Source organism: Alnus glutinosa, chromosome 6 (assembly GCF_958979055.1).
Source record: "Alnus glutinosa chromosome 6, dhAlnGlut1.1, whole genome shotgun sequence".
NCBI lineage: Eukaryota > Viridiplantae > Streptophyta > Magnoliopsida > Fagales > Betulaceae > Alnus > Alnus glutinosa.
This window is the reverse complement of record NC_084891.1, coordinates 21,019,434-21,040,855: the sequence shown is the minus strand read 5'-3', so window position 1 is coordinate 21,040,855 and position 21,422 is coordinate 21,019,434. Positions and strand designations below refer to the sequence as shown.

Genomic DNA, 21,422 nt, shown 5'->3' with positions numbered 1-21,422 from the left:
TACTATTCAAATAAAAAAATTCACTACAATACAAAACTTTTTCACTTTTTTATACAAATTCTTTTTATTTTATATCACATTATTACTTTTTACTAATTCCAAAATTAACAACCCACTACTCTGTTCTGTACATGTCTTTGCCAAACAAGTCCATATCTTTTTAACTCTATAGTGGGCTATGGAGTAGCCTTTTACTTTTGAAAGTATAAAAGAAATTTTAATTTTAAAGCACCTTTTATACTCACGTCACGTTCATTTTTTTTTTTTTTTTTTATTTATTTACAGAAATTTCAAATGAGGAAATAAAATATTTTGAGTTTAATTTTAATAAAAGAAAAAGTAATTAAGACTTTAACATTGAATGGGAAAAAATGAATTTTTGAGAAAATAAATTGAAATGGTCTAACTAATTGGGAACAAGTTCCTTCAAGTAATCTAAGCTCCCTTGAATTCAATAGCCACGTGTTTCAAGGAAAGAAAAAAGGTTGTGCTTACAACTTAATTTTAACCTATTTCTATTTTTAATTTACATTAACAAAAGATTTAGTTAGCTCATTTAGTAGAGACTAGTACCTTAATTGACGATAATCGACGTCGTATAATAGTTTTATATTTTAGAAAAGTTAGTGTCTAATTCAAAAAAAGAAAAAAAAGAAAAAAAAAAAGAAAAAAGAGAGGAGACCGGCTAGGACGTATATGCACGTGTTGGCAAGTAAGTGGCTTTCTGTTTCCAATAGCCAAAATATCAACCACCATACCAACTGTTTATATTCAACTCTAAGCCTCACTCCATGCGGATTCAAGTCGGCTCCATGAATTCCTTTTCATCTGAAGTATCAGTGTTCGTCGACTTATTGCAATTTGCAACCCTCTCTCTCATCGGATTTGGATCTCGTGCAAGTTTTTACTCAGATAATTAAATAATTCAGACAATAAATATTTACCCAGATTACTAATAATTCATACAATAAATAAGAAATAATATTCTTATGACATCTATTTAGACAGCCTAAAATTTGTTTGAGTAGGTAAACCTCATATTAATTCTCTCACATTTGTTCAAATTGCTAGCAATAATTGAATAGTAAGATTGTTAGAGATCTTTATCCTTTCTCCTGAACCGTCCACGGCTCTGGAGAAAAATTGAAACTATGCATGACAAAGCCGGAGTCGAACTACTGAACAATTGTTGAAAAAGAAAATTAGTTTTCATATGTTAGCTTGTGTTGGGGATTATCTTTAACTTCATGTTTGACTAGGGAAAGGAAATTTTTGGGAGGAACATCTAATATTACCAACCATAATTTTCTTAGATATTGAAGTTCAGAAAACCTAGGTGTATTGTTGAGCATCATCCTGTAAACTTTTACCAAAACAAGATGCATGCATAGATTCGGTTCATTTAGCATGGTGTTGCTAAGACTTCATAGTTCCTTTGTCCAACAGTAAGGTTTTCGTACAAACACCAAGAACACTTCTTTCTTTCTTTTTCTTTTTCTTTCTTTTTTTTTTTAAAAAAAAAAAAGAAAAAGAAAAAAGAAATTACGTTCTATTTCATTGATTAAAAAAAATAAAGTACATGTATAATTACAAATGAAAAGCTAATTCAAATAAAATATGCAAACAAACATACCTAGTAGGAAATAGGAAACAACAATTCTATAAAACTCCTATTCTATCCAAATTGGCATGAAATATACACAAGATGTGTAACAATTTGCAAAGTAGTCAAAATATAGATGCAATTAATCTAACCAATTGTCAGATCATCAACCCAAACTTGTAGAGGGGCTAGAGAAGGAAGTTATCGATCATATGGAAAACCACATCAGCCCCATCCGAATTCAACCAATAGCTCTTCACCTGGATTAAAAAATAAAATTAAAAAAATCAAGCATTTGTTAGTGACCAGTATTTCGACCATATTTTACATATTATGCCTCGAGTTTTTGAATATTTCAGCTATCCAAAAAGAATGAATAATTTTTTTTTATTATTTTTTTATTTTTTTAAAAAAGAGTAAATAAATAAAGTACAACCCCTCTCGATCAATGACATCAAAGTTAAAATGTCCTATTAAATGATTTGTAACATTACAAGAACAGAGAGAATGTCCCACTCGTTCAAAAGAGAGGTGCTCAGAACACAAGTCAAAAGAAACGCAATTTGAAGAAAGTGATCAAACTCTTCAGATTATAGAAAAGCCACTTAGATAAAGAACTTGCCTGAATGGTGTTGTGAGCAATATATCGCTGCTTACTTTTGTGAAAGCTAACATCCACACGTTCCCAAGGTACCTGAGTGAGACCTCTGATCATCTCCTCTACATATAGAAAAGAAGAATGCTCATAACAACCAGCAGTGAATGGAAAAAATAAATTAAAACAATATTTTTGGTTTAGAAAAAAATAAAAAACATGACAGGCGTATGATGTCAAAGCACAACGGTAATGAACTCAATTATGGGACACCTAGAAAGTACATCTCTAAAATCACGTCATTTTTCCTGCAAATGGATCATATTATACAGTATTTCTGCAGCAATTAAATTGAAGGTATCATGTCTATTGGATTCTTCTCCGGTGGATTTTTTGGAGCTATTTAACTTTACGTTCTAATCTCAGGCCTCTATCTTGTATATTGCCCATATACTTCAGCGATACCCGTCCATCTTTTTAACCTGTGATTTGATTGGTAAGTATTGACAAATCTACTTAGCAGCGCACCATTCACGGGAGAAAACCTTGTTCAAGAATCCAATAAAGATGCCATCTGCTATACTTAAAAGTTTAGAGAAATTACAATATTGAAAACATTATCAGCAATTATCAAGTGCAAGTTGGGAATTTGAATGATTTTTAATTGAATATTGATTTGATATAAAAGTTCCATGACTGCTACTGTCTAGAGAACATGAGAAATGCAACATGGTCGGGAATCAAATGCAGCAATAGATAAAGGAATAGTACAGACATAAATTGTGATACTAGGCTCAAAGCTACTACTTATTTGTCGTCTTAACAGGATACATCCTACCATAAAATTGAACAGAAGTTCAGTTACAACTTACATGATTGCAAGTTGCAACCACTATGACCAAATAAACTAGCATCACGCAAACAAGATAAATTGGACTACATTTCTTTTATTTATACAGAGGACTACTATCAGTTTCACATGTTCAGATAAGGAAATGCTTCTCCAACCCATTAAAGGAAAGGCTTGACAAAGGGAGAGAGAGCAGGGGAAGGAAAACGCTTTCCGAAATCGAGATTTTTTTTTCCATTGCAAACAAAAAGGGATTCTATACTTCCTTTAAAATGTGGTAGTTAACCACCACCTTCTGCCTACAAAGTTGCCAAATTAGTTACTAGTTTCTTTACTTCTTGAGAAGAAGTGAACAACCTAAGGCTAGTAATTTAGAGAAGAAATAGATTTTTTTTTTTTTCATATGTCAAACACACAAATTTGCTTTCTGGGAAGAAGATACGTTAGGTGTTGAAGATGTTCAAATACCTAGGTAAATTAATGGAAAAAGCACATTCAACCACAATCTGATCTGGAAGGGAATCCAAAAGATACTTTAGTTGAGAAATATTGCTTCCACCTTCCATTCTTAATCCAAAAGATGACAGTATATTTTTGGCCTACAAAAGTCTAGAAAGAGTGATTTAGAGTCTGATCATCACTAGATTTTGAGAGGATCTAAGATTGTCAGTTCTTTCTACAGGATCTAATCAACTATAAGTATTCGCTACAAAAGATGCAGTACCTCAAGTTCCACTTACAGTCAAACCCCTAACCTCGCTGATGTTTCTTAAGAGGGAGATATTTATTAACTTGATTAAAGAAGAAAATTTAAGCACTTTCCCCCTCCCATTTCGCTTGCAAATGGTTAATCTATCGATGATCTCTGTCTCATTCACTCACTTAAAATGAAAAATGAAGATCAGCCTACTTCATCAATGGCCATCCTGGTAAGCTACAAGTCAGAACTAGTAGAAGGTTAGATTAAGCCAGTCTCAACCTCAGTGCTCCAGCACAATATCTTTCTTCTTGGATAAACTTCAAAAATGGAGAGAAAAAGTGGGGTTTTGTCTTGTTCTACCTTCTTTCTTTCTTAAAAAAAGAAAAATCATTGTATTTGTACTGTTTTCACATAAACTGTTGTTTAATTTTATGTTTAAGATCTTGCAATCAGAAAGACACCAACCAAGAAAAGAACACAGCTCCAACCTTTAAACAAGGAGTGCCATGTCCATCCTCAGAAATTTAGAAAGTTTTGCCAACTAAGCAACACTGAAAAAAGTGAGAAGTTTCACAAACCTTCTAAGTCCATTGTTTGGCCTCCAACAACTAAAGATTCTTTGCGATGAATATCGTCCATGGTTTCTTGCTCAACATATACGATATGTGGATATTTCTCATCTATTACAAGAAGATTGGACTGGAAATAAAAGAATAAAAAAAAAAGTAACAAGAAAGTTATAATGTGTTCTTGTCATACAAAACAAGTACATCTGAACGGGATTATTATGCACAAATGCATACTTTTCCGAACTTAAAAACTAACCTTTTTTGGAAGTTCATGTTGACGCCGGATTGATGATGTTCTCCAGCCAACCATATCTTAAGATAAGTGAAGATAATTATAAGATCACACAGAAAGCAATGACATGACCTTATGTCTAAACAAGACAAATTCCAAACGCTATCTTAAATACAAAAGAGGATACGATCATAATTTGCATTTGCGTATGCAACACGACGCTTGAATGCACATAATGCTGATCTGCACAGGGTCATTGGTCAACATATTACCAGAATTGTAACAATAAGAATTTAGTGTTATTTGGGAAACTTATGGTGTAGTGGATAAATTAACACTAACATAAATTTTAGGTCCTCGGAGTCGTTAACCATTCGAAGGAGAAGAGGACGCTTTCCATCATCATTGTCAGTAAGGAAGAGATGCTTCCCAGACCTCCCGGCAACCAAGTGTGCAGTCTGAGACGCTCTTCTCTCAAGAAAAGGAAGACCACAGAGAATTGGAAGCTGTAATTACAAACACGAGACAATAAAATACAACGATCAATGTAGACCACAGAGAAATGGAAGCTGTAATTACAAACAAAAGAGAATAAAATACAAGGATCAATGTACTGATATATGAATCCACTGTCTGGTACATAAATCAATCAGAATAATTTATTTATTTTATAAGTAATAAAAAATTTATTAAAAAGCATAAAGGCGCAACCCAAGTACACAGGAAATATATAAGAAAGAAACTTAGCTAGATGAAGAAAAGAGATACAAGAAAACATGATCGTTCAAAATACTAAAATCTGCAGCAGCCCAAAGAAAGAGTCTTAAAGAATAAAGCTTTTAATTCCACTAAAGTTTTATCGCAGTCCTCTAGAGACACCTCATAAGGCAACGCAGAATAATCTTCCAAACTACATCAAGCTGAAACCTACCCCCTATCGCTCTCCAACAAGCAAACAGATCTACCACACTCCTATGATTAATCCCCAAGTCAGCCCTACACAGCTGAAAATAGTATTCCAAAGAGCACTTGCAATCTCACAATGAAGTAAAAAATGATCCACTGACTTCACATTCATCTTATGCATACAACATCACTCAACCACAATGATATGATGTTTTCTTAGACCATTCCTAGTAGGGATGTAAATAAACCAGTCCGTTCGACAGCCCGCTCGATACCCGCTCGGTTTAGCCCGATCCAAACTCGAGCTCGATACTGTAGAAACTCGATCGTTACTGTAGAAACCTGCTCGATTAGTAAGTGATACATACCCGACTCGCTCGACAAAACTCGATAGGGGCTCGCGAGCTCAGCTCGTTTAAAGCTCGACTGGATCGCTCGCCCGGCTCGTTCGTTCAACTGTTAGCTCGTTCATATTTTACATTTATATTAGTAAATAGTAAATATAGTATTACATATTAATTATAATACTTTGATAACAATATTTAGTATGTTAAATTAACATATTAAGTTATTAATAGTTAGTATATAACAATATAACAATATTAAATAGTTAGCATATATATATATAAACACATATATCACATCACACATGGTTAACAATAGTTATATATTATACTTATATTTTAGTTACTTAGTTATATAGAATATATTAGACTTACTATTTATTCACGTTATACATATACCATAGTTTATACTCTACTTATATATAATAACATATTGTTAATTTGTTACTTATAAACTATAGTTATGTACTATATTTTATAATATGTCTTATATAGTTACATATTATATATTTTTGTTATTAATAAATGCAAAGAGGTTGTTCATAAACTTGGGCTTAAATTCTGTTTTGATTACTCATTGAAAAATTTAATAGTCTACATCGAGCTCTAATTGAGCCGAGCTTGTCCAGTAACCTGGCTCGGCACGAATGTCATTTTCAACGAACTCGAGCTCGCCCCAGTTTTAAACGAGCCGAGCTTGAACATGCAATTTATAGCTCGGCTCGAATTCAAGCTCGACTATTTAGGCTCGACTCATAAATGAGCCAGTCTTGAAATCTTCAGACTCGACTCGGCTCGACTCGATTACATCCCTAATTCCTAGTGATGATCTTTCCTAAAGCGGCCGATCAACGAAAAAAGGCTACTCTCAAGGGAACCTTATTCCGCTAAATACTCCTCCAACGGAAATGAGTATTATCATGGGGAACAAGAACATTGTAGTAAGATTGAACTTCAAACAACCTTCTCCTGAAAGGAATCCAACAAGATCTATCTTCACAACCCCATTTCACTCTAACGGAATACAACAACGTGAAGAGTGAGGTAAAGAAATGCATCTCCCAATCATGAGCCGCTTTGAGAAAATTAATATTCCACTTATGGGAGACACTAGAAAGCTCAAAATGGTCCGCCACTGCAGCATCGTTAAAACGAGCAATGCTAAACAAGTCCGGGAAAGTTGTCTCAAGGGCTTGATCCCCACACCAATCATGCCAGAATCAAATATTAGAGCTATCCCCATCTTAAATCTAGTATGGCTAGAACGCTCCCCCCTAACCCTTTCTAATATTCTTCCAAAGCCCCACCTCATACGACCCATTTACCTCATAGAACATCACCCACCCTAAGCACCGCCATATTTAGAATCCACAACAACCTTCCTTAAGGCTTCTCTCTCATGAATATAGCACAAAAGCCAGTTCCCCGGAAAAGCCTAGCTGAACACAAGTAAATTCCGAACCCCCAACCCTCCTTTAGATATCGGAGTACACACCTTAGTCCAGTGAACCAAGTGAAATTTGAACTCTTCACCCATACTACCTTACAAAAAATCCCGCTGCAACTTATTTAGGCGATTGGCCACACCAACTGGAATGGGAAAAAGATACATGAAGAAGGTATGTAGGTTAGATAAAGTTCTTTTAATCAATATAACTCTCCCACGTTTAAATAAGTATATCCTCTTCCATCCAGCCAAATGACGCTATACCTTCTCAATAATATTATCTCAGATAGACTTGGCTTTAAAGGAAGCTCCAAAGGAAAGAACTAGATACTTCATAGGGAAGGAAGATGCCCTACAGCCCAAAATGCTTGCTAGACCTTCGACATTCATTACATTGCCAACTGGACTAACTTTGATTTATCCAAATTAATCCTCAAACCAGAAACTGCTTCAAAGCATAAAAAAGAACTACGTGATTTATGAAGATTATCGGGTTTTGCCTCGCTAAATATCAAGGTGTCATCCACAAATAAAAGGTGTGAAATGTTGATAGCATTGCCACTCCTTGACCCCTCCATGAAGCCCAATAAAAGAACCCCATCCACTAAAGTTGAAATAATTTACTTAATTCCTCCATAACAATAACAAATTAAAAGTGAGACAATGGACCTCCTTGTCTCAACTACGAAAGCTACTAAAGAAACCTGGCGAGGTCCAATTCACAAAGACTGAAAAGTGCACAAAGGAGATACAGTATGCCACCCATTTACGCCATCTTTTCCCAAAACCGCATCTCTTTAACATATACAAAAGGAAGTCCCAATTGACATGGTCAAAAGCCTTTTCAATATTCATCTTGCATAGCACATCTGAAACCTCATATCTAAGCCTATTATCAACGCACTTATTAGCAATGAGAACTGAGTCTATGATTTGCCAACCCTTGATGAAAGGGTTTTGAGGCTTAAAAATGATTTTCTCCATAACCATTTTCAACCTATTGGCTAGAACTTTGGCAACAATCATGTGCACTCCACACACTAAGCTAATAGGTCGAAGCTCCTGAATGTTAACGGCCTCTAGTTTCTACGGAATAAGAGACATGAAGGTGGCATTGAAGCTTTTTTCAAATATACCTCTAGCATGAAATTCATGGAAGACATTCACAATATATGCTTTAAGCACCTCCCAACAAGCTTTGAAAAAACCCATAGTAAAACCATCATAACCCGGGGACTTGTCACCGTTAAGGGCTCTCACAACCTCAAAGACCTCATTATCCTCAAAGAGTCTCTCCAACCAAGTGGCCTCCTCCCCTCATTGGAATCAAGCGAAATGCCATCCGACCTGGGACACCAACTAAACCACTCAGTAAACAAGTTGTCATAGAACTGCATAATGTGTTCTCTAATCCTTGAATGATCTGAACAAACTGTACCATTAACCACCAACTGCTCAATGGAATTATTCCTTCTATTCGAATTGCCCGCTCAATGGAAGAAGTGCACTTGTCACCCTCTCTTAACCAAAGTGCCCTCTATTTTTGCCTTGAACTCACCTCCTCCAAAAGCATTGTCCTCTCGAATTCATTAGTCACCACAGCCTTCCTCATCATTTCCTCCTCAAATAAGCCTCTCTCTTCCTACAAATATTCAAGGGCCCGTGAATCAACCAAACACTTCTTCATTCCAAGCTTTTAAATCAGCTTTTAGAGCCTTTAGTTTGCGAGCTAGGATGTAAGTTGGAGAACCCTAAAAGTGATAAGAGCACCACCACAATTTCACCCTATCTACAAAACCCTCTGATTTTAGCGATATGTTCTCAAATTTGAAGTATATTTTTGCTCCAGGAATGCCTCCCCCATCGAGAAGAATAGGAAAATGATTTGAAAAAAGTCTAGGCAGACTCTTTTGGAGCAAATCAGGGAGTTGGGATTCCCAATTCGGGGAAACTAGAAATTTATCGATTCTAGACCAGGAGGGAGGGTCCCTAATACTCGACCACGTAAAAGAGCCACCCACAGACAGAATGTCCATGAGCCCCTGCTCATCTCATAAATGAAATAAAAAAACTCCAACATAGCTGGACACATACGGGCTTCACCTAATCTCTCACTTGAAAAACAAGTCACATTAAAATCCCTCACCCTGAAGCACTAGGGTAAGTCCCACCAACTTAGCAAACCAGCCAGTTCATCCCATTAAAACCTTCTATGACCATCGGCATTTGGACCATAAATACCCGCAAATGCCCACGTAAATTGATCCCCAACATTTCTGAAAGAAAGGACCATTGAAAACTCACCGACACACCCATTCATTTTCTCCAACACCCTCCTATCCCACATGAGCAAAACACCACCAGACGCTCCTCTGGATTCCAAACAACACCAATCTACATAACTGCATCCCCATAAGTTATGCACAATATTATAGGACATACTCTCAATTTTGGTCACCTAAAGACATAAAATATACCTTCCACAATCTTCGTAAATTTCTAATTCTAGGCCGCTTCTCCCCATTGTTCAATCCTCTTACATTCCATGATAAAATTTTAGGCTTCATGAAAGAACCGAGGTACCCCTCCCCTTAATTCTGCAACAGCTTGAACATCCACCCATAGTCATAATCGATAGAGCAAGATAATCTTTTCAACTCTCTCATGCTTCAACGGCTGATTTGGAATTGGAATTCCACCCCTCCTAAGTTTGACTCGCTTCAATGGCTGTGAACAACACCATAAATTTCCCTTCAAACCCTTCACAAGAGAGCCCAACAACATGTCGAATGACCTTCACCTTCAACAAAACACAACTAGAGGACATAGGAGTGAAGTAGCTCAGAGGTTCACACACAGGCTCATCCTTGGTGTAAAGTGCCAATTCCAAAACCTGCCACACCAATCTTATCTGCACCACACACATCAAACCCATTCAGATTAGAAGAATCTTTACCACCCGTACAGCTAGCTTCACCCACCCTGGCATGTATTCTTAGTACTTTGTCCTTAATTGGTTGACCCATCTCATTGTCATAACTATCTAGCTGTGATGGATCCTTATCTGTCTCACAGCCACCCAAATCCAAGAAATTACCCTCGACGGATGGTTCATGTCCAGGTGCTAGCATTCTGTGAAGCTTCTGTACTTGACCACCGGCGTATTCTAAGTTTAGGGATAGTACTTGATGCAGTGGCTAAGTATCCTCTAGCGAGATCTTAGACAGAGCATCACCATCAGCCGAGCAATCACCATCAATCTCTAGAATCCCTTTCCCCTTATCGCAAAGTTACATGGCCATTGCTCCAAAACCCAACGAGATGCTCGCCAGCCCACTGAAACTCGAACCGGCCACCAAAGAGTCCACAATCACGTCTGAAAGCAAACCCAAAATGGCATACATTCCTGCCCGCGTTTTCACCCTTTAGAAAATGGGTTTGGCTTTGGGTTGGGCTTGGTTTATAAAAGCTGTCCCTTTTTATTGGCCCACCAACAATGGAACGGGTCTTCGATCATCAAACACTGTACGTGGGGTTGGGTCAAATTCTGACCCAAGCTCACAAAGCATCTCTGGGCATGAGACAAAACCTAACCCACTGTGGCCCAGGCCCGCTTCTATACTAGCTACCATCCTTCAAGCCAAGCCAGAAAGACCCAGGCCTGCATCCAACTTTTTAACCATAAGGCCCAGCTCCTATCTCATACGCTCCACCTGGGTTCTCAAATAACGACAACAACAAAAAGGAGACTTCTCCCCTTTTGCCATGCGTTCTTTATGGCTGCAGTCTTTTGTGCAAATTTTGGCACTGTCGTCACCCATACCTTCCTTACAGCTGGTCGTATGAATCGACATTCTTGCCTCATCCATACCGGGCACATGGAATCTTGTTCGACCAACTAGCGCCTCCTTGTAGGACCAACCACACCACCTCTAGCCCCTACTCTGGCTTCCCGGTCACCAGAATATGCACCTCCATCTTTGTCGATGCATACCCACGAAAGTTTCTACACGAACGAGCGACACCATAACCTTCGCTGAACGATGGTTGAGAAGACCCACCCGTTCCTCCCCTTCGACCACCGCCATTTGAAGAACCAAAGAAAGTTGCGACCTTTTGCAGTTCGATCACCCATTTGTACCAACCTTTACCTTCTCAGCCCTCTGGAATAATGATGAAGCTGCACCGGCCTCCACCATATGCACCAATGACCAAATAGTGACCTTTTTTGTTCGCACGTCTCTAAACGATGAAGGCTTTAGAGCCTACTCTAGATTACTTAAAAAACTCCTTCGTCGCCTCTGCGTTAAGCACCTCCACCATGATAGCCAACAACCAAAGCACAAACGCTTTACCAAAAGAAACAGAACGCATAAATCTCCTACTCCGTTCATAAACACATAAATTAAAGGCTCCTTCCAATGCAAACTCAAGATTTTGATTCTATAAAAATCCATCTAAACGGACCCATCGCAGCACACTAAAAAGAAAAACAACACAAACAACGTCGCCGGAAAAGCCAATAATCGCTGAGAAAAGAAAGTATGCGTCTAATCACTATAACTTGAGATTAATAGTGTAATATGACAGAAGGATTCTCTAATGATCGTATGAGAACAAAAGATAATTAAAACATCATCAAGGTGAAATCTAAGTAGAGAACTCAATTTGTTTCAGATATCATCACATCAATAGTCACAACAAGCATCTATTTACTTTCTTCTCAAGAATCTGTACCATGTGAATCTGTAAATATGATAACCATATATCCACAACCGTTTTTAACATTCCTAGTAAGTATTGTACAATAATTATCTGTACAATTTCCCATGAGCCAAGAAGTCAAATCATCATTTTATGATGAGCAAGTAGATATATAATATGCACAAACATGTGTGTGTGTGCGCGTCTGTAAATTGCCTATAAGCATACTGAACCTACCTGTTTATGTCCCCTTGAACCAAGATGTGGTGTTGCAATCGTTATAAAGTTCAAGGGCTCCAATCCAGCAATTTTAGCTTCATGAGGCTGCTCATGGCCTTGCACCAAATATTTTTTGTGCTCTTCACTTAAAGAGTTTCCAGTAAGACCTGTAGGTTCCAGTTTCGGAGAATGTTCATACAGCCTCCCAATGGCATACCTTGCAATAAGGCCCCCTAAAGAGTGTGCCACAAAAGAGATCTTCTGCACCGCAGGCCTACGTCTCACAACAGCCAACACCTGCATCAGATAAGAATCTATAATTCAAGATTCATGCTGAGAATATACTCCCGATTTAGTAATCAACAATAACAACAACAATTGCAACGATAACCCAGAAAGTTCAGGTAAGTTCAATATATCACTTATGCCTAGAAACACGAGGTTGTAATGTTATTACCAAATACCTCTTCTGCTAGCCTCTCACCCATCAAGTCGACTCCATCAAATGTCAATCTGGAAGAATTGCATTCACTGCCTGCTTAAAAAGGTATCAAGTCAAAAGTAATTATGTTCTTGGCCAACTCATTAAGTACATACATAGAGCCATTGAACGGCATAAAAGAGGCAAGAATTTTCAGGTTTCAGAAGGCTTAGTAATGAACAGATTTGAACACCATTTTCAAAAGTGAAATCAACATAAAACTGGAGAGCATACGGATTATAATTTAACTTAGAAGCTCCTGAGAAAAAAATGAGATGACTCTGTTTTCACTTATAGTAACTACCCATTTGACCTCGTCCTAGATCCAACTTGATTCAAATTATTCAAGACTTTGGACGGACTTTTTTAAATATATATACATATACTTTCTTGAAATTAGCCATAATTCTAAATTAAATTGCCAGATTTCTTTATAAATTTGATAGAAACATTACATAATTTTAAGTTTTTTCCTACAAAAATTTCCAGACTTAGGTCAATCCCAACCAGATTTCTGAACCTATTACCAAATAATTTTGGCTGTATTCAATAGAACTTGATTCCCTATTAAACATTTGGTTATTAAGGAGAAAAATAAGAGAACTTCCGGTTGACATAATGCTCCAAAGTTGTTACATTTTGGATTACTTGTTTATTCTCTTCTTTCTTTGTATGTTGCACACAAATCCATGTTAGTATTTTGTTAGTATTTATACACTTATCAATTCCCCAAATTACTGTTTGGTATACCGCGTAAAATTTGTAATACATAATGCATAGTACAGCATAAGAGTGCAGCAGTCAAGCCTTGATGATGCACGTGACTACACGAAGTGAAAATTGACACATAATCCTAAAGCATTTGGTAAAGATGCTAAAGGCAGATACAATTAGCTTGGTAAAATTTTATGCGCATAACCAAATTTCTGAACCTAAAACCAAATAACGTTGGTTGCATTCAATTCAACTTCATTCCACACTAAACATTTGGTTATTAAGGAGAAAACTAAGAAAACTTCCCGTAGATATAATGCTCCAAAATTGTTACATTTTGGATTACTTGCTTATTTGCTTTTTTTTTTTTCTTTTTCTTTTTTTTTACACATATCAGTAAAAACTTGAAACTTCAACTAAAAATATCAGGTCATCACCCCAAATTCCTTTTTGTTCCACAGTAACAATTGTGACGTATAATGCATAGTACAGCATAAGAGTGCAGCAGTAGAGCCTTGACGATGCCAGGTGACTACACAAAGTGAAAATTGACATACATGAAGCATTTGGTAAAGTTTCTAAAAGCAGACACAACTAGCTTATGTTTCCAAATAGCATAAAACATCAAAAAAAAAAAAAGTTCCACGATTTTGAAACTCTTCTTCAGCACATTCTAGTAAAACAAGGAAGAAAATTTAGCAACATGCTCAAACTAAAAGTAGAATAAATTAGCCACGTCTGCTCGTGGAAGACTATAAATATGTCTACATGGATCTAAAAATAAAAAATTTCTAATTGAACGCAATTGAAATAAAATGCTCCTCTTCAGCATCCTATTTGCTACATATGAGTGGTTGAAAAAACTCAGATATTTATTTAGCACCCCATTAGATTTGATGTTCAGGATCTAGATGTGATGGGGAAAACTCACGGTGCACAATTACTTTATCAGGAAGCTTCTTCACAAACTGCTCTGCAGCATATGTCCAATCTGAGGCACTGAGAACCCAAAAAACCTGTATTAAACTATGTGCATGCAGAAACAATTTTGCAAAGCAACCAATCTCTAACAGACCAAATAATGATCATTTATATGAAAATCAAATCTTAGCTAATGATTGTTGAGATCACTAAGACAGAATGGGGAGAGCCTCAAAATAATTTAGGGTGAACTAGGGGCAGGTTAGGTGCGTCAATGAGCCAAAGTTAGGTGGCAAAGAAGACATAACAGATAGAGATATGAAACAACAATCATGTATGAGTAAATCAAGCAGTCGCCCAGTTTGTTTATGGACAAAGTTTTCCTCCAAACTGGGTAGTTCTTCCAACCCAGTCTATAAAAATGGCATGTGTTCATTTGCATGTGCTTCTTCCTTCAACCCATTTTATAAAAATGTCATGTGTCCCTTTGCATGTGAGAAGCACATATTTTTTAAATAGTATGTGCTTCTCACATGTCTTTTTAATAAAATTTCTTCCAAATTTGTCCTTACAATTAAAAAAAGCATGTACTTCTAACATGGTAACATGTCATTTTTATATACTGGGTTGGAGGAAGTTGGAGGAAATCTCTGTCCATTATTTATCTATGCATCTGCAAATAAATTCAAATAGTTAAAGGCAAATATTGTTCCCTACAAAAAGACATCAAGTTTGTCAGACTTATTGACTTTGAAACTTATGTAACAACATCTGTGACAATTTTAGACACATACTGCATACCAGCTATAGGGAAAATCTTCCGTATCAAAGACAAAACTATTCCATTGAAACAGGAAGAAAACAAAACATTTAAAGAAAACATTTAAACTATGTCTCAAAAACTTGGAAAAGATTATTCTCACAACATGAATTTTTATTTTATGGGTAATTTACACACGCACTCATGGGTGTTGAACCAAGGCCTTTACCTTCTACCATATTCTTATGGGAAGAGGAGGTGCCATTTGATGACATCACATGTGGATCTTTAAGCCTTCAACAATTTGAGTATAATTTTTTTTTTTTTTTGTTATGAATAATGATAATTTTATTGAAAAAAGGTAAAGCCCTCATACACGAAGAGTATACAAGAGAGCCAAGGCTCTATTTGCTACTACAATCTAGAAAAGAAATCAAATCTACCAAAATTTGAGTATAATGTTGATTCAGCATTCTAATCGAGTTTACTACCTCTAATGGAATGCTCATCCACTGTATGGAAAAGACATTTGATTGCTTGGCAAATCGGATTGGAAGTTAGTGATGATTTCTTGGCACAGACTATTTAGCCAACTGCTCCAGTTCAACAAGGACTTAAATTCAATAATAGGAAGATGTAATGGACATGAAGCTTTGTTCGGCGATTTTTTTTTTTTAGAAATTTGCCACGTCCATCCAAGCGAACCAATAATAACAATAGCACACATTGGAGTTTTAGACTAATGATTAGTTCATACTGTTGTACAGATAATTTTATGGCCGATATTCCTCTTCCATTGAAAAGTTTTCATTTGGGAGTAGCAAGTCTAGTTCTCTTTAGTCATAATCAGATGGGAGTTCTATTTCTGCAATAGTTTTTTTTCTCCTGAATTTATCTGTTTACTTTTCTTTCAAGGGGAAATTTCTTCCTCCTATATCTAGTATATCTCTCTCGTAAATAATCAAGTGAATCATAACAAGACGCAGCTCATATCTCATAACAACTTTGCGGCAGTACTTGAAATCTAAGCATGACACCTGTTTCTGATGAACGTGATAACTGCCATTATTTCCATATAAAGTAATTCCTCAATTGAAACCCAACCTACCCTGGCCCATATCGTCCCCCAGGGGAGAGGAGAAATTTATGTTTTTTTATTCCTTCGTCAACAAGACTTTGGATATCCAGATAACTTTTCTAAATGTTTTGAAGGAAATCAAATTCATAAAGTGGTTACAGCTTTAGGGTTGCATATACTGGTATCAAATTTCCAAGTTCTCCTTAACCTGCTGTAGAAGCCACGCGTAAGCTAATTTCAAATTCATCCTAAAATTGATATGGAAAACTAAGTTTTAGCTCACATTCTATTGTTAGGGCCCTTGCTTATGTTAAATCATCATTTATTTAAAAAAAATAATAATTAAACTGATAAGAAATTATTGATTCAATCATTTAATTAATATTCTACAGCTCCTCTTCACGTGTGGGCTCAATCTCTACCTCAATAATCTCACATCTCATCTCATTAAACTAATGAGATGTGATGTGATGTGAATGACAGAAATAAGGTTCGAATTCAGCACATTTGCTAATTATCACTTATCCAAAAGCTTAAACTAATAGAAAAAAGTTGATTTAATCATTTAATTAATATTCTTAAAAGTTTTCCAGTTTTGTGCTAGACACATAATTCAGCTCTAAAATGAACCTCCAATTACTTGAAATTCTCTTTATCCATAAGTTCCGTATCAAACATACACCAATTGCCACAAAGCACCAACTTATTAGCTACTCAAAAGTCAAAAGTCATACCCCACACACACACACAAGCACAGACGTACATATAAAGTGCTTCATTAGCCGCGTCTAAAACGCAATCTTCCAACCAATAGAACACATCAATTCACATTCAAAATCTTCAATTATTCAGAAAATTAAATCACTAAGAATAAATAAATAAAACAAAAATTCATAGAAAAGACTAAGAGAGAGAGAGAGAGAGACAGCACCATACATGAGGGAGTACATATGCAGACATACCTCCCAACGAGGCCATTAACCATGATGACGAGGTGGTCCGGGACCGCCCACGGCGAGGGGTCGGAAACGTCCTCTCCGCCGCCATCGGCTTCGACCTTCAGGACGCCCATGCCCCGGTCGCTCCCGAAGCAGCCCGTGCCCTGGTTGCTCCTGAAGCATCCCCCGCCCATCTTCCTCACCAATTCCATCCTGCTCGAGCTCGCCGACAGCGCCAGCGTCCTCGGACTCGAAAATCCGAGCCCTAAGTTGAAGAAGAAGGCCAATTCACGGCGGATCGGGCTACAGAACGTGGAACCAGACGAGGATGACGGTAACGACGACGGCGAGGATGACGATGACGATGCAGTTCGCAGCGGAGGAGTGGCGGCAATCATGGAACAGAGAATGAATGGTGAAGAACAGAGGATTAGTGGAAATCAAAGAAGAGATGCAGAGAGGAGTACAGTAAGAAGGAACGAATGTTCTTTTAGGGAGTTGGAAAAGCTATAGAGACGGAAGCGCGGACATTGGAGAATCGAGAACAATAATAATACAGTTAAACAAATAAAGAGAGAGAGAGAGGAACGTTCATTTCTCCGGCGCTTTGATGTCGACGTTTAGTTCTCCACCCAACCGGTTATTCACACGTGTCCCTTATCATATTTAATCACGTGATTAGCATTGGATTAATGCCTAATTTCTCAACTGCTCGCCGTGAGAAAATAGTTAATGATGTGAGGCAATTAGCAAATTAGCAATAGGGATTGGGGGGAAATAACCACGTGACGGATTAAGATGGAGCACATGGGATTCGAAAATGATTTGTAGGAAACTCGTATGAGAAGAAAATTCTGTGCTTCTGCTTTGGGGTTGGGCCGTTGCCCGTTGGGGGTGATAAAAGCGATTTTGTTTTATCGTGACTTTTTGAAACCGTGGCTGACAAGCATGATATACCCAAATTTAATTTCTCTAGAGTTCTGTGAAGTACTCAAATTTGACCATTCTCCCCAAATCCAGTCAGCATGCTTAGCAATTAGCACTGGAGGTTTTTTTTTTTTTTTTTTTTTTTGCAATCTACCACCCTTATTGCAACATCTCTAAATTTAAAATCGGCGTGCGTATCGACCCATGTGTTGTACTTAACACGTCAAGTATTCCGTCTTGTTTGAATAGTACATTCGCAAGAATACAACTCTAAGGAATTCATGGGGCCACACAAGAGGTTGAGCATGCCATTTAATTCGACGCAGAAGCAAAAAAAAAATTCCTGGGGCTTGATATGTTTGAATCTTCTTGAAAGAGTGTGTAGCTTCAGAAATGCAGTCATAAGTAATGCATGGTTGTCGTCCGCTTATGCCATAAGGTGCTGAGTTACAGCACACTATTGATCTATCATTGGAATTATAATATCCTCCTTTCATCCTAAAGAACTAAAATAACCTCTAAAATCTCTCAATAAGGCAAAAATATTCTTAACATTAAAAAAATAAAAATAAAAATAAAAAAGACATTACAAACCCAATAATAAATCAATTAATATGGCACATTAACCACGTGACTTATTGAGAAGGAACACGTGGGATACTTTAAGAAATCGGTACCTAATGATTTGGAGGGAACTCGCATGAAAAGAAAATTTTGTGCTTGTAATTTGGGGTTGGGCCATTGGTATAATATTTTATTTTATTGCGACTTTTGAACCGTGGTTGACAAGTATGGCATGCATGATATTCCCAAATTTAATTTCTCTGACTTTCGTAAAAACACAAATTTGACTTCTCTTCCCCAAATCTACTCATGCATGCACGTTTTGGAGTTTATTATTGTTACTTTTCTCAGTCTAGTACCTTAGTTGCATTGTCCTCCCACCTTTCTAATTTGGTTAATGTACCTTATCAATTTACTCCCTTTTTACCTTAAAAAGATAAAAACATTCCTACCTTTTAAAAGTAAAAATGCCTCTAAAAATTCGAAAAAAGGACAAAAAAAAAAAAAAAAAATTAAAAAGAATTAACACACCGTCACACCATGGGCTAGGTTTTCCTGAATTCTTTAATACTTTTTTTTTTCCTTTTTCTTGTTTTATTTTTTACGGATATTTTTGTATATTTAGAAACAAATGGAAGACATTACAACCTCAATAACAGATTGATGGTCCGACTAACCAAATTAAAAGATTGTGAGATATTATAAATTAAGAGGGTAAGTGTAATTTTTCTTCTTTTTTTTTTCTGAGCAAAATAGATTTTATTAACATTACAAGATGAGAAGTACAATTTGGTATCTTTAATACAAAATATAAGAAATAGAGAAAAGAGAATAAATTAGCACAAAAGCCATTATAGATTAGGCCAACCCAAAGGCTTGGGTCTTGAGAGTCATACTTCAGCGTGATTGATGCTAATAGGTTTAATGGATCTTTCATTTATTTTCTTGATAAGGCCAGTTTGTTTCGGCGTAAAATGCTTTTTAGATAAGGATTTTCAGTTTTAATTGTTTGGCACAGTGTAAAATATTGGTTAACTTAAAAATATTTTTTGGTTGACCAGATAAAATAACATTCATGAGCCAAAAAATGGTTTACGGGCGTAAATCATTTTCTGCCACTCTCACACACTCATAGACACATAATTTTGAGAGGACTCTTTATGGGATCTACCTACCCGAGCATGTCTTGGATATCCATATGCTTACTCAGGCAAGTGAATCCCACAAGAACCCTTTTATAATTGCATGCTCATAATGCAAATAATATGATCATACAATTGCAGCACTTCAAATCACATGAAAATAAATGATCAATGTTAGTCAATACGTGTATGTTTTAATTAAATAATTTTTATGTTATTTTTTTTGTTGTTTTATATTTTTATTTTTATGTTGTGAATAAAATTTTATATTTATAGGTTAGTATGATTAAATAAAAATATTATAAATATTTTTTAATTTTCCGTGCGAGTCAAACACCGAAAAATGTTCCAAGTGAAATCATTTTTCTGAAACATGATTCAGCTAAAAAAAAAACATTTTTTAATAGAAAAACATTTTATGCTGAAACAAATAGAACTTTAACGTAGACATAATCTCCAAGAAAATCACATTTCTTATTATATTTAAGTCTTGTCTTGATATTGTTCATAACTGAAAAAGCTTGCTGAGTAGTTGTTGATTAAAATAAAAAATGTCAAGACTAGGCAAATCAATTTATCAACCAATACTAAACTTTTGAATTTCAACTTTTACTAATGCTCAACATAAGTTGAAAATTACGAACAAGCTAGTTAAAAGTCCCAAATTTGAATGATGAGGCATATCATGCTAATTATATTTTTTTAACCCAACCACATTATTTCTTTTTCCTTTTCATAAATATTTTGGGTCACACCCCCTGCCTCCATAATGATAGTTAGGAGGCACGTAATTCAAATCTATTATTCATGTTTATCGATTTTTTTAAGGTTAAATACACTTGAGCTCCTTAAATTATTAGTCATTTTAAAAAATGCTCAATTAATTGAGAGATGTGACACTTAGATACATCAAATTATCATTTTGTGGCAAAAAAGTCACTCTGTTAGGGTTGACCGTTATAATTGATCGAAAATTCAAATTTGACCAAAATCTTTTGAAAATACCCTTATTGGCCATTGACAAACCAAATTTACCCTTAAAAAATATAGATGCCATTTTTCATTTTTTACTTGTTAATAATTATCTCCTCAATAGTTCTTGCATCCTTGACATTAAATTTGTTAAGTAGAGTTATGAAAGAGATATTGAACATGCGCTTCACCTGTATTCAAAATAGGGGTTTCACCTGTTCTCAAATTTTAATTAGCAACAAAATTATTGTAATGTTCATTGACATTTCCATCGAATAGACTCTTCAGAGGTGGCTCGGTGGTGGTTCGTAGTGGCTCGGTAATAGTCTGGAGTGGTCTGGTGTGGCTCGGTGGTGGTTCGAGGGTTGCTCTATGTTAGTACGGGGGATGGCTTGGCGGTGGTCCGATGGTGGATCAGCGGTGGTTTAAAGGTGGCTCGTTGATGGCTCGGAGGTGGTCCGAAGGGGCTCAGTGATGGTCTAGGGTGGCTCAGCGATGGTTCGCAAGTGGCTCCCAGGTGGTCCGGGGTGGCTTGGCAGTGGTCCAGGGTGGCTCGATGGTGGTTCGAGAGTGGCTCGATGATGGTTCGGGCGTGGCTTGTTGGTGGTCCAAGGGTGGCTCGGTGATGATCTACAGTAGCTCAATAGTTTTTCGGGGGTGGCTTAGTGGTGGTCTGGGTGGCTCAGTGGTAGGATGGTGGTGGTCCAGAGGTAGCCCGAGGGTGGCTAGGTGATGGTCCAGGGTGGTATGGTGGTG

At 36.6% G+C, this 21,422-nt stretch overlaps 1 protein-coding gene across 1 annotated transcript; it reads right to left on the bottom strand.

Annotated features, from left to right (window-relative positions):
* Positions 1–1,533: 1,533 nt before the first annotated feature.
* LOC133870757 (uncharacterized) lies at positions 1,534–17,624 on the bottom strand. Its single transcript, XM_062307961.1, has 10 exons — positions 17,086–17,624; positions 14,296–14,363; positions 12,634–12,704; positions 12,188–12,466; positions 4,892–5,055; positions 4,737–4,792; positions 4,574–4,629; positions 4,327–4,447; positions 2,226–2,323; positions 1,534–1,863 (listed from the first exon to the last, which is right to left on the bottom strand). Exons 1-10 carry the CDS (start codon positions 17,457–17,459, stop codon positions 1,792–1,794), a joined length of 1,359 nt encoding a protein of 452 aa, XP_062163945.1. The 5' UTR covers positions 17,460–17,624; the 3' UTR covers positions 1,534–1,791.
* Positions 17,625–21,422: the final 3,798 nt, after the last annotated feature.

Excerpts from the sequence above, each read along its gene's own strand:
- LOC133870757 (XM_062307961.1), bottom strand. The coding sequence starts at position 17,459 with ATGATTGCCGCCACTCCTCCGCTGCGAACTGCATCGTCATCGTCATCC. Across the intron at positions 5,056-12,187 it reads GTTCAAGGGGACATAAACAG|CTTCCAATTCTCTGTGGTCT; the intron begins GTAGGTTCAGTA and ends TTGTAATTACAG. Across the intron at positions 4,630-4,736 it reads CGCAAATGCAAATTATGATC|ATATGGTTGGCTGGAGAACA; the intron begins GTATCCTCTTTT and ends ACTTATCTTAAG.